The 12,395-nt window shown below is 45.4% G+C and overlaps 3 protein-coding genes across 8 annotated transcripts in view; all 3 read right to left on the bottom strand.

Moving 5' to 3' along the window:
- SUGT1 (SGT1 homolog, MIS12 kinetochore complex assembly cochaperone) overlaps nt 1-4,617 on the bottom strand; it is a 41,290-nt gene extending 36,673 nt beyond the window's left edge. The window contains exons 1-2 of the mRNA XM_083519629.1: nt 4,413-4,617; nt 4,270-4,315 (exon numbers count right to left, since the gene is read on the bottom strand). Of these exons, the coding sequence (XP_083375755.1) occupies nt 4,270-4,315; nt 4,413-4,444 (78 nt within the window). The 5' untranslated portion in view covers nt 4,445-4,617. The remainder of the gene's footprint in view (nt 1-4,269; nt 4,316-4,412) is intronic.
- The window catches only part of LOC310713831 (uncharacterized protein), a gene marked incomplete at its 3' end in the record, with an annotated part of 476,441 nt that overhangs the window by 429,379 nt on the left and 34,667 nt on the right, over nt 1-12,395 (bottom strand). The window lies entirely within an intron of this gene.
- ELF1 (E74 like ETS transcription factor 1) overlaps nt 6,935-12,395 on the bottom strand; it is a 67,228-nt gene continuing 61,767 nt past the window's right edge. For all 6 annotated transcript variants that reach the window (XM_083519386.1, XM_083519384.1, XM_083519389.1 and 3 more), the window contains 2 exons: nt 11,603-12,052; nt 6,935-8,527 (listed from right to left, as the gene is read on the bottom strand). In XM_083519386.1, coding sequence (XP_083375512.1) covers nt 7,903-8,527; nt 11,603-12,052 — 1,075 coding nt within the window. In that variant the 3' untranslated portion in view covers nt 6,935-7,902. The remainder of the gene's footprint in view (nt 8,528-11,602; nt 12,053-12,395) is intronic.

Here is a 12,395-nt window from a genome sequence, read left to right as displayed (position 1 = left end):
GGAGCAGCAGAAAACAACCTTTCTCCCTCCTCTATGTGACATCCTTTTATATATTTGAACATGGCTATCATATCACCCCTTAACCTCCTCTTCTCCAGGCTAAACATGCCCAGCTCCCTTAGCCGTTCCTCATAAGGCATCGTTTCCAGGCCTTTGACCATTTTGGTTGCCCTCCTCTGGACACGTTCCAGTTTGTCAGTGTCCTTCTTGAATTGTGGTGCCCAGAACTGGACACAGTACTCCAGGTGTGGTCTGACCAGAGCAGAATACAGTGGCACTATTACTTCCCTTGATCTAGATGCTATACTCCTATTGATGCAGCCCAGAATTGCATTGGCTTTTTTAGCTGCCGCGTCACACTGTTGGCTCATGTCAAGTTTGTGGTCAACCAAGACTCCTAGATCCTTTTCACATGTACTGCTCTCAAGCCAGGTGTCACCCATCTTGTATTTGTGCCTCTCATTTTTTTTGCCCAAGTGCAATACTTTACATTTCTCCCTGTTAAAATTCATCTTGTTTGCTTTTGCCCAGTTCTCTAATCTGTCAAGGTCGTTTTGAAGTGTGATCCTGTCCTCTGGGGTGTTAGCCACCCCTCCCAGTTTGGTGTCATCTGCAAATTTGATCAGGATGCCCTTGAGTCCATCATCCAAGTCGTTGATAAAGATGTTGAATAAGACCGGGCCCAAGACAGAACCAAGACAGTCTGTCCCCCGACCTCTTCTGAAGGCTGGGGGGGGGGGGAACAAGGGCTTTTCTTCCGACCCCCAGCATTTTAAAAAAACCCGGGACAGCGGAGGGCTTCTCCGCTGTCCGGGGCGATCTTAAAATGCTGGCGGGCGGCATTTTAAAATCGCCCCGGGACAGCGGAGGACTTCTCCGCTGTCCGGGGCGATTTAAAAGCCCCTGGGAAGGCAGGCAGGGGGGACAAAGACTTTTGCCCCCCGCCAGCCTTCAGAAGAGGTCCTGGACCTCTTCTGAAGGCTGGCGGGGGCGGAAGTCTTTGCTCCCCCCCGCCTGCCTTCAAAAGCTGTCCGGCCAAGGCTTCGCGGACCTCTCCGCAAGCAGCGGCAGCGCTGCCGCTGCTGGCGGAGAGTTGCCGGCATGCCGAAGCCTGCGCGCGCTGACATCAGCGCGCCCAGGCTTCGCGGATCTCTCCTGCTTTCAAAAGCCGTCCGGGATAGCGGGAAGCGCTTCCCTGCTATCCCGGACTGCTTTTAAAATGCTGGCGCTGGGGAGCAAAGCCTTTCGGCCCCCGCCAGCCTTCCTGGACCTCTTCTGAAGGCCGGAGAAGGGGGAAAGGCTTTGCTCCCCACCGCTAGCATTTAAAAGAGGTCCCCAGAGATTTCCCTATGGGCTTTCGTCTTGCGAAGCAAGCCCATAGGGAAATTCGTTTTGCGAAGCGCCTCCAAAACGGAAAACCCTTTCGTCTAGCGGGTTTTCCGTCTTGCGAGGCGTTCGTTTTGCGGGGTACCACTGTAAGCTGATTCATCTATTGCAGGCAACTTAGTTGACTGTATCATTCATGTTGCGAGGGGGCAGGGGGGACTGAGATTTGTGTGAGGCTGGAGCTTGTGTGAGCCTCCCTTTCTTAAACTCCCCCCTCCTTAGCCACCTCTTTCCACACACGCACCCTGCACACACTCCTCGTCCCTTCAATGACAATGGGTAGATCACTGCCAGTTTATGATCCTGGGTAGTAGATCACAGCCTATTTGAAGTTGGACGTGCCTGATCTTTTGTATCGTACATCTTTTGCAGTTATAAAGGACATAATCAAAAAGCTCTCCAAGTCGAGTACAAATAAAATAGCAGCAAAAGCACAATTAAAATCCACAAACAAATGTGGGGTTTCAAAAAATATAACTGAGAACTTGATGCCAAAAATGTGGGTGGAACTTTGCAGTCTTCAGATATACTAGGTGCTTTTGAAAAGATGTAAGTTATCAAGTGCTTGATGTTGGACATGTGGGCGATATAGTCTTCATACATATTTTTGTGGCTATGTATGGCTATAAGAAAAGTTTGGGTTATAACTGTTGCTATTTGGGGAATAGTGAGGTATTAACTTCCCAACTGTCACCTTATTAGGCAAGTTGGATGGTGGATAATAAATGTAAAAGGTAAAGGGACCCCTGACCAATAGGTCCAGTCGTGGCCGACTCTGGGGTTGCAGCGCTCATCTCACTTTATTGGCCGAGGAAGCCGGCGTACAGCTTCCGGGTCATGTGGCCAGCATGACTAAGCCGCTTCTGGAGAACCAGAGCAGCGCACGGAAACGCTGTTTACCTTCCCACCGGAGCGGTACCTATTTATCTACTTGCACTTTGACGTGCTTTCGAACTGCTAGGCAGGCAGGAGCAGGGACGGAGCAACAGGAGCTCACCCCGTCGCTGGGATTCGAACCACCGACCTTCTGATCGGCAAGTCGTAGGCTCAGTGGTTTAACCCACAGCGCCACCTGATAATAAATGTAGTAGATGATAAATGGAGCAACATGATTCTAATATGTTGGGTTTTGCCTGGATTTTAGTGACACTGGAAAATAATAATAAACTATTACCCCTCAGAGAATTGTAACATGGAATTTGGCAGAGTCTTGGGGCCAGATTGCACTAACTCGGCACAAAGGCAGAAGTCAGCGCAAGGGCTCCTGTTCCTGCAAGAGGGCTTTCCCTGCCTCTCTCCATCCCTCAAATCCACTCTAGAGTATTGGGAGAACCCCCAGAACTGCACACAGGAGGAGAAGAAAGCAGGTTGTTTCATCTGGCAAGCAGTGTTGAGTTCCTCCCTTGATATTTATGATCTCATTCTTTAAAATGCTTTTGGGGGGAGAGGTTACTTCCAAAAACTCATTGTAACAGTGGGAGTAGTTTTCATGGTATCTTTAGTATATTTTGGGGCTACTACCAGGTTTAGTGCCTTGCACATGTGTGCAATCATATGTCGTTTGGACATGCCTAAAACAGGAGTTGCCTATACTAAAATAAGATTATTAGTTTAATGGGTTATTAGAATAACTGTCATTTAATATAATGCTCTTCTGAAGCTGCTCAAGGGGGTGGGAATTGGAAGTACAGTGGCACCACGCTTCAGGTTACAGACTCCGCTAACCCAGAAATAGTACCTCGGGTTAAGAACTTTGCCTCAGGATGAGAACAGAAATTGCGTGGTGGCAGCGCGGCACCCCATTAGCTAAAGGGGTGCCTCAGGTTAAGAACAGTTTCAGGTTAAGAACGGAGCTCCAGAACAAGTTAAGTTCTTAACCTGAGGTACCACTGTACTGTATTACAGTAGTTGCACTCCTAGGTCACTACCTCCTATGAGGTCACTACCAGCAAGTAATATTAGGATTTTGTGTTGTGGAGTGCCAGCTCCATGACCTTTGACTGTGGGGTCCCTCAAAGCTACCAGCATGAGTTTGACCAAACTGCAGGAGGCAGTGGAAGACAGGAGTGCCTGGCGTGCTCTGGTCCAGGGGGTCACAAAGAGTCGGACACGACTCAACGACTAAACAACAACAACAACATAAAAGCATTGGGGGCTGTCATCCAGGATTTTGGATAAGTTCCAATATAAACATATGGGCTTAATACATCAATCAATTTGGAATAAATCAATCAATCTGGAATAGACCAAAAAGGGAGGAGTAGCAGCGTCATATGTAAAGATAGTCTACACTCTTGAAGAAATCCATGACCTGAAGCATGAAAAGCAAATTGAGAGTTTATGGTACAAATTGTAAGAGAGAGAAACAACAGTGACCTTACTGTGGGGGTCTGCTAAAGACCTCCAAGCCAAACTGAAGACATGGATGACTCCTTCCTAGGGCAGATGACCAAACATTCAAAAAGGAGAAAGATCAGTAGTCATGGGAAACTTCCAACAAATTCCTCCATTGCCTCATTGTCAATTTCATTTCCCAGAAGGTGGAAGAACCAGCAAGGGGATCATCTATCTTGGACCTGGTCCTCACCAACAGGAAGGAACTGATTGATGCAGTGGAAACTCGCGAGGGAGTGACCATACAGAGGCAAGGGAAAGCTGAGCCCAGTCGGACACAGACTCTGGACTTTAGGGAGGGCAATTTCGAGCAGCTGAAGATGCTCCTCAGAAGCCCCCCGAGAGACGCGGGTCCCAGGGGAGGGGAGGTCCTGAAAGGCCGCCTGAGGAGCTGGCGGGTGAGCCGAGATGGGAGACGGGCGGAGGAAGAAGCGCGGCAGCCTCCCTGCTCTCGCCCGGCCTCCCCCCCCCCCGGCTGGCGGCGCTCACCTGCGCGGCTCCGGCGGGGTCTCCTTCGACGTCTCCGTCCGGCAGCCTGAGGGGAAAGAGGCTCAGAGTCAGAGGCGGACAGACAGACAGACAGGCAGACAGGGGACCCCGAGGGGAGCCGGGGGGGGGACCAGGCCGCTCACCGCAACACGCCCGGCCCCGCCGACTCCGCCATCTTGGCGACGCCACGGAAACTTCGAGAGCGCCAAGAGTTTGGTTCGGTTTTCCTTACGGCGAGGGGAGGGGCGGGGCGTCACGGTGACGCCATCAGCGAGCGCCCTCGCGCGCGCTTAGGAAAGACGCTCGCCGCTCGGCCTGAGCGTCAGAGGGCGCGAGCCGGGCGCGCCGCTTCCCCCGCGGGGGGGGGGGGGCGGAAGAGGAGGCGCGTCCCTGAGCCGCGTGGGCGGGAAGGGCGGCGAGATCTTCCCCGTCGTGTAAACGTGGCTTCTCTCCTGAAGCTCCCGACCCTCGTCTGGTTCTGGTTCTAAATTGACGGGGCTTCACTTTATGAGCTAATCATTTCGAGGCTTTCTCAGGCAAAGCATCATATCTATTTGGCTGAAATCTCGCCTAGCTGTAGAAATTTTCCGTACCGGGAAATTGGGAGGAGGGCGCGAGACCGGCACGTGCCCAGCTGCCGCACTTGGCTGGTGGCCCAAGGGGGAAACTAGGAATTCCGAAGAAATCCCCTCGCTGCCTCCATCTCCTCCGTTCCCGGGGCATTTAGGACCCAGGGGAGCGGCGAGAGAGCCCAGGGCCTTCCCAAGGAGTCATGGGCGTGTCAGACATAAGGCATGCCTACCTGCCCCATAGTGGGAAGAAGCCCAGAGACACAAAGGGGTGTATCTGACTTGACACAGGGATCTGGAAACGAAATACTGCGCCGAGGGCCTTCTGGCGGTTCCCTCATTGCGAGAAGTGAGGCTACAGGGAACCAGGCAGAGGGCCTTCTCGGTAGTGGCGCCCGCCCTGTGGAACGCCCTCCCATCAGATGTCAAAGCGATAAATAACTACCTGACATTCCTGACATTTAGAAGACATCTTAAGGCAGCCCTGTTCAGGGAAGCTTTTAATCTGTGATATTTACTGTATTTTTTGTTTCTATGGAAGCCGCCCAGAGTGGCTGGGGAAACCCAGCCAGATGGGCGGGGTACAAATAATAAATTATTATTATATTATTATTACTATTATTACTATTATTATTATTATTATTATTATTATTATTTGTACTGTGATGGAGTATGTGTGAAAGACTTTGAGTGACTCGGGCATGCCTGGATCTCAGGTTCTACCTGAGACCACACATTTTTCTGGGACATATCTATGATGTCTTGATGATGCTTCTGGAAATGTATTTTGGGAATATGGATGTAACCATTGTTTGGGGCTTCTCTCTGCTTCTATGTGGTAGTTTGAAGTGGTATTGCAAAGCCTAATGGCTGCTGGTTTGCTTCTATCTCCTGGCTGAAGTCCCTGCCTTGAAGACCTGAACCTATGGGAGGCAACGTTAGGCGATTGTGAGGTGCTCCAATGGCTCCCTTATACACCTCTGGAGCTTGAAGTTCTGGCATTTTTTCCTGTCTCATAAAACATCCGTTCTCCCATGTTTTTGTTTTAGCTCCATTATATCTGCCAATAACAGATTCTTTCTGCTTCTTTCCCTTTTAAAATGATTGTTTTTGCAGAAGCCTCCAGTGAGTTGCATGCAGATTGGCTGTACTTTTAAATATATACATTTAAAAAAAATATCCTTGAGGGTGGGGAGCTAGAAAGAGCCCTACTCCTGCTTCCTTTCGTTTCATTTTTTAGTATTTGTTGTTGTTGTTGTTGTAAGGGTGGTGGGGTGCACTTGCATATCCTGCAAGTGTCCCATTTTAAGTGGGACATTCCAGATCACAGAAGCCAATCCTGGCTTGTGTTTGGATCCTGGAATGGAGCGAGTCAACAGAGCTGATGAGCACCAGACAGCTGGAGAGGAAGGTGTGCCCCTCCTAACGTCCCATTTTGGGGGACGAAAATGTTGGAGGGCATGCACCTGCCAGCCTGTCATATAAAATGACTAGGGAGAGGAGAATAGTTAAGCTTTATTTCACCCATCAGCCCTTTATACAATAATCACTTGTTTTGATGTATTACATGTTCTTGTGCTATCTTAAAACACTTACCCAACTCATCATGGCATAAGCTTCTGCAAACTAGAGCCCATTAGACAGATGAAGAGTTATCATCCATTGGCAGCTATATGGAGCCAAATTGCCAGGAGATGCAAGGGGTACCAGCTTAAATGTATACAATTGTATACTTTGTTGCTTCTGCCACATAAATCACTGCAATGTGGGGATAAGTAGGAGTGGATGACAGTGCAGAAGAGTCGTCAGTCAACAGTGTGCACACAATACTGGAATATTTTGGAGAGGAGTGAGAAGTCCTGTTGCATGAGCAGGTCACCTGTGAAGCGTTGGATGCGACCTACCAATATTGGGGGATTAAAAAATATTTTTATGCTGAGTGCATTTGATGGTCATATTGGTGAAGACACTTCATTATTTGCTGTACTGTATTTGAATTTATTTACCAAGACTGTTTTATCCTGAACTGTTCTACATGGTAATGTATGCCAAATTTATCTCTTCCAGACTCCTAGATTCACAAACAAAAACATATAAACATGTTGTACTTGATTTATTTTCATAATAAACCAATTAAAATACAAAAGACAAAAAAGGTTCAGAAGGGTTCCACAATTTAAATTTTTTTTAAATACAAATCCACTCTGTAATATCTGAATACATATAACTTTAGAGCTCTAAAGATAATCTTATTTGTATCTATAAAATATTGCTCTATGGAAACAAAATTTTGAAAAAGTCTTTGAGAAATTAAATTACATATTTACAATAGAAAACTGTAGTTCTATAGAAACATTTTAATCTCAAAATACTTTCATAAATCATACAATTCTTTTTTCACCTTCCTACAAAATAATGGGAAACGCATTTTTTAAAGCTTGAATGTTGAAGTGGTCTGAAAATAATTGCACCTGTAATGATAACTTCAGTTTTGGTGAACAGGGAATACCCAATATATCCGCATTATGAAAACAAGCATATTGTAAATTAGTATCTTCTTGGAACGGGAGGTGTATTTCATTTTGCACAACGAAATAGTTGCTGCAAAACACAATAGAAACAAGGATATTTCCAACTGTCCGCTTGTTTTCTGTCCATATAAAAACAAAAGTATTTTAATTCACTGGCATTAAACAAATCTTTGGAATTTGCTAAAAGAATCACATAGATGGGTGAAAACATATTTGTAGAAATTTATTATTTTCAAGCACTGATTACAGCAATGGTTATATTATTATGCAAGATAGCAAGATAGACAACACATGAAGTGTATGAAATTAAGATTTTTTTGGACAGTGATCTAAAAATGATAAATGCCATATTCCTTCAAGCTTGCATTTTTAAACATTAATATTTTATATCATTTAGCAAACAAAACACTGAAATTAAGTGTATCGTATTACTTCTAAATTAATTTCAGAAATTAAAGTAGCTTTGTAATGCCTGCTTTGGAATCAAATGATACATAAACAGCTGATGAAGTCCCATCACACACAAAAAACCTTTACTTGTATGAACTTTGCTCCAACTGTTCACTTTCTTGCTTAATTTGCACAGAAGAGGGAAATCCATTGGAGTTGGATACCACCACCATCAAAGGCTGCTGTTGGAAGCCTTGCTCTGAGTGTTTGCATTCTTCCACTGTGTTATCCTCTGCCTCTGATTTTATCATTCCTTGTATAACAGTTGGTTTCGTTTCTGGAGCTTTAATGACGGAAGTGATCACAGTGTTGGACGGCTGAGCAACAACGTGTGAATTGCTGGGCGTAAAAGTTACCACCGGGGTAGCAGTGCTGAAGGATGGAGAAGAAGCCATGTTGACTGTTCCATTGCAAATGGTCTGCACGTTGCTGGTGAGAACTTGGTGAACCTGAGCAGGACTGAAGACAATGGATGAAGGAGGAGAGACTGGCTTGGGAGACTGCAGCATAATGTTCTCTTTAAGCACAGTCATGGGCTGTGAAGTTGGGATGGCTTGTAGAATAAACTTTTGGGGTGTTGTGGTGGATGTTGGATCTGCGCTGGCTATCACTGTGGTTAGAGGCACTGTCTGGAGTGTTACTGTATGCAGCTGCTGGTGATTCCCTGGAGACACAACAACCGGAACTTGGCTTGGGGCTTGGATAGTCCTGTTAAGAGAGGCAAAAATAATTACATTTCCCCCCCTACTTCTAATGCATTTGTATTATTGTTCTGTTTGAAAGCCACATGACAATGAACTTGCCTTCAGCCTGGAAAGCCAATGCTAAATCCCTAATGAGGACTCACTGGAAAGCACCAAACTCTCAGCCTAAAGCAAACGATGTTGAGGATGAGGAGAAAACTAGAATAGTTGTGAGGAATATGACAAATGAAGAGGACAAGGCTCTTCACACATTAAAACTAAAGCCTGACACAAAGCTAAAGTATTAACATACAAAATATCTTGAAACTTTGTGAACACAATTTAGAAATAAAATCTACTTGTTCATCCAAAATAGAAGTAACTCAGTTGACCACCGTAACTTTCCCCAAATCTGTTCAGTATCAAAATGAGCCCAGAGAGTTCTGCCTGTACCTCCTCCTCCTCCATCTCAGTTTTGCCCTTGCAGAACTTAGCAGGGAGAAGGAGGACAGGGACAAAGCCAGGAGCAGAGGACTCTGCCTGCCAATTCTTGGCCTCGCTGTCTCCACCCTGCTGCTCCCAATGGGCATCAGACACTGGTGAATTCCAATGAAGGCCTTTTTCATTTCTGCACGGCATAAGCCTGAAGATAAGCTGAGAAGCAGGGAGTGGCTGGTGTCAGCTGATATTCAAACAGAGAGCAAATTTAGAGAGTAGGGTTATTGCTCTTCTGGCTGAAAAATGGCCGCATTGTAAGACTTTTCCCATGCCATCACAAAGCTGAAAAAGACCCAGAATCCTCTATTCACACTTCTTACCCTAGAAGTTACTTTCTGCAAATACAAGTGAGGGTGGATGTTTAAAATATCCCCCTGGCAAAAAAGGCAAATGCAAAAAAAATGCAGAGAGGCATATTTTTGATGCTTTCTTTTTGGAATGGCTAATTGATTCCATTTTTCAAAGGCTACAAAAGACACTTTAAATAAAACAGCAGCAAAAAAGTAGGGAAACACTTCGGCATGACTGTTTATCTTCTTAAAATACCCCCCATGAAAAATCCTCCCCAGCTTCAATAACTAACAGTTCCTTTGTTTTGCACAAAGGACTCAAGAAATAGCAAAGTCTGTGTGCCTGGATGTGTTTGTGTTCTGTAAGGAGGAATTTAAAAATAACCCTCAAAATAGGGAGTGTCTTCTGTATTTCTCTCCCTCCTTCTACCCCTTGGTACTCATACATTTCAGCTCCCGGACGACTGAAACCCGGAAGTAAGTGTTCCGGTTTTCAAACGTTCTTTCAGAAGCTGAACGTCCGGCGCAGCTTCCGATTGGCTGCAGGATGCCCCTGCAGCCAATCAGAAGCCACGCCTTGGTTTCTGAATGTTTCAGATGTCGAATGGACTTCCGGAATGCATTCTGTTCAAAAACCAAGGTACGACTGTATTCCATTTTGTTCCATGCCACCCTCCAATACTGCTCCCCTCTCATCCCATTGCCTTGTACTTCAGTCCTCCCTGCTTGTGTCGGCTGTGAAGCACTCTGGAGGCAAGCCCAGCCCAGCCCAACAAAACCACAACACCAAGCATGGCACTTCTAGGCATTGTGAGGCCCCTCAAAACCGGCTGTTGTGCACTAACCATATTCACAGATTTTTATCTCTAATGCCCACTGACCAGCAGTGAAGTCTGTGTGAAAATAAGTAAATAAAAGTTTGCATCTGAAAGCAACAGCCTGTGTTTTGGGCTTTGATTGGAATTGTCCCCACCCCCAAGTTTGGAGGAGGAACAGAATTCCCAAGCCAATGTTTCAGTTATTCAGTGCAACTTGTTTTTTGTTGTGAGGTGAGCACCATAACCCCAATATTATAGTTTTGATGGAACAATGACTAATTTTCAAACTTTTTCTTGTAGCCACTGGGTTCTGGACTACATATGTGCCAAATTCTAAATTTCTGGGTGCCTTGGATATACATTAACCATTTGAGAGAGAAGTGCAAATTTGCCCTCCACTTTTAGGTATCTTATTTTCACATCTTCCTAGTGTCCTGGTCTATGCATGACAAGCCAAATGCAGTCCTATCTGGCCTTCTAACCACCCATTTAGACTTTTGCAATGGGTTAGACATGGAGCCAACTTTTAAAAAGCACTGAAAATTGTCGTTGGTCCAGAATATGCTCCCAAGATTATTTTGGCCACATTACATCCCAGCTCTGCCAGCTGCACTGGATCCCAGTTAAGTTTCTGGGCTCAATTTAAAGTGATGCTTGCATACTTTTAAAGCTCTTAACAACTTTAAAGGCCAAGTTACTTTTTAAAAAAATATATTTTCTCTGATCCTTAACATCCTCATCAGAGGAGCCCGTGCTTCAAGTGCCCTTGGCAAATGAAGTGAGATGGGTGGCTCCTAGGAAGAAGGCCTTTGTGGTGGTGGCATCCTGTCAATGTAGCACCCTTCCATCTTTTTAAAATTATAGGCTTCTCAAATCAGGGTTTGTGATTTATTTTATATGCATGTTCTTAATTGCTGTATTTATTCATCCTTCAATAATAACTTTTATCATTTGTATCATCATATTTAGTATTGTATTTTATTCCTTTAATTTTTTGTGAGCCACCCAGAAGGTATATGTCATTGCACAGTGTGGAGGAATGAAGGTACATGTCTGTCTGTTTTAGGGCTTGGAACAGACTTTCAAAGTTCAAAGCCTTGTGCTGTTGTGGACCTGCTTAGCAGGAGCTGCTTGGTGGCAGCAGGGAGCAAAGAGACTGGGAGCTTCTCTCTGGGAGCTGACATCTTCACAAAGTCAAGGTAACCCAAGGTTTTGCTTAAGTGACTTGTTGACCAAACTCAAAATGGTTTCTGGTTAACAGTTTAGGTACTCTATTTATTTGTATGTTTTAAACATATTTTATATATGTATATATTTTTAGTTCTCTTAATTGTTTTTTAATTGTTTTTTCCATGTGTTTAGTGATTCTTGTTCTTATCTGTAAGCTGCCTTGAGTCCTGTCTGGGGGGGGAAGCGGGGTGTTATGATTGTTGTTGTTGTTGTTAAAGCTAGCTGCCCCCAGCAGCCCCAGGTGCCCTGTTCGGACATTCTTACCTTATGTTCTCCTCCAGCATGTTACTGCTCACAGCTGTGTGTCCTTCTGGAATGGGTTGCACGGGGTGCATTAAATGAACTGTCCGATAAAGCTGAGTTGGATGGACTGGCTGACTAGGCTGCACCGTCCTCAACACTTCTGATGTCACGGTGGGCAGCTGCTGTTGAAAATTTTCAATGGGCTGCTTAAGCCTGGCAGACTTGGAGTTGACTGGAGTCTTTAAAACAGCAGCAGATGTTCCTTTTTGTGCCATGTTTGAAGATGTTTTAGACCTGCCCATTTGGTTTCTATTACCAACAGGTGCTGATTGTAAAGATGAATCAGGGGAATCTGTACTCAAACTTGGATCTTCATCATCTATGTAAACCAGGTCTTTTGGCATTTCCTTAAACTGATACACCAAACGTTGTCCTTCTACTTTGGCCAGAATGCCTCTTTGGTAATAATATCTATTTGAAGTAGGAAAACACACCAAAGATTACACAAAGGAATAGAGTTGTACCTTGGTTGTTGAACGGAATCTGTTCCAGAAGTCCATTCGACTTTCGAAAACGTTCGAAAACCCAAGGCATGGCTTCTGATTGGCTACAGGAGCTTCCTGCACTGAATCAGAAGCCGCAGAAGCTGTGTTGGACGTTCGGGTTCCAAAGAACGTACACGAACCGGAACACTCACTTCCAGGTTCGCGGCGTTCAGGAGCCAAAACGTTTGAGTCGCAAGGTGTTCATCGACCAAGGTACGATGTATTTAAAGTTGGAGAAACTCTACCTAAAATACTGTTTTAACACTAAC

This window comes from Podarcis liolepis, assembly GCF_965112155.1.
Source record: "Podarcis liolepis genome assembly, chromosome: 8".
In the NCBI taxonomy this organism is placed as follows: domain Eukaryota; kingdom Metazoa; phylum Chordata; class Lepidosauria; order Squamata; family Lacertidae; genus Podarcis; species Podarcis liolepis.
Note: the sequence above shows the minus strand (reverse complement) of the source record. Positions and strands in the feature narration are given on the sequence as shown.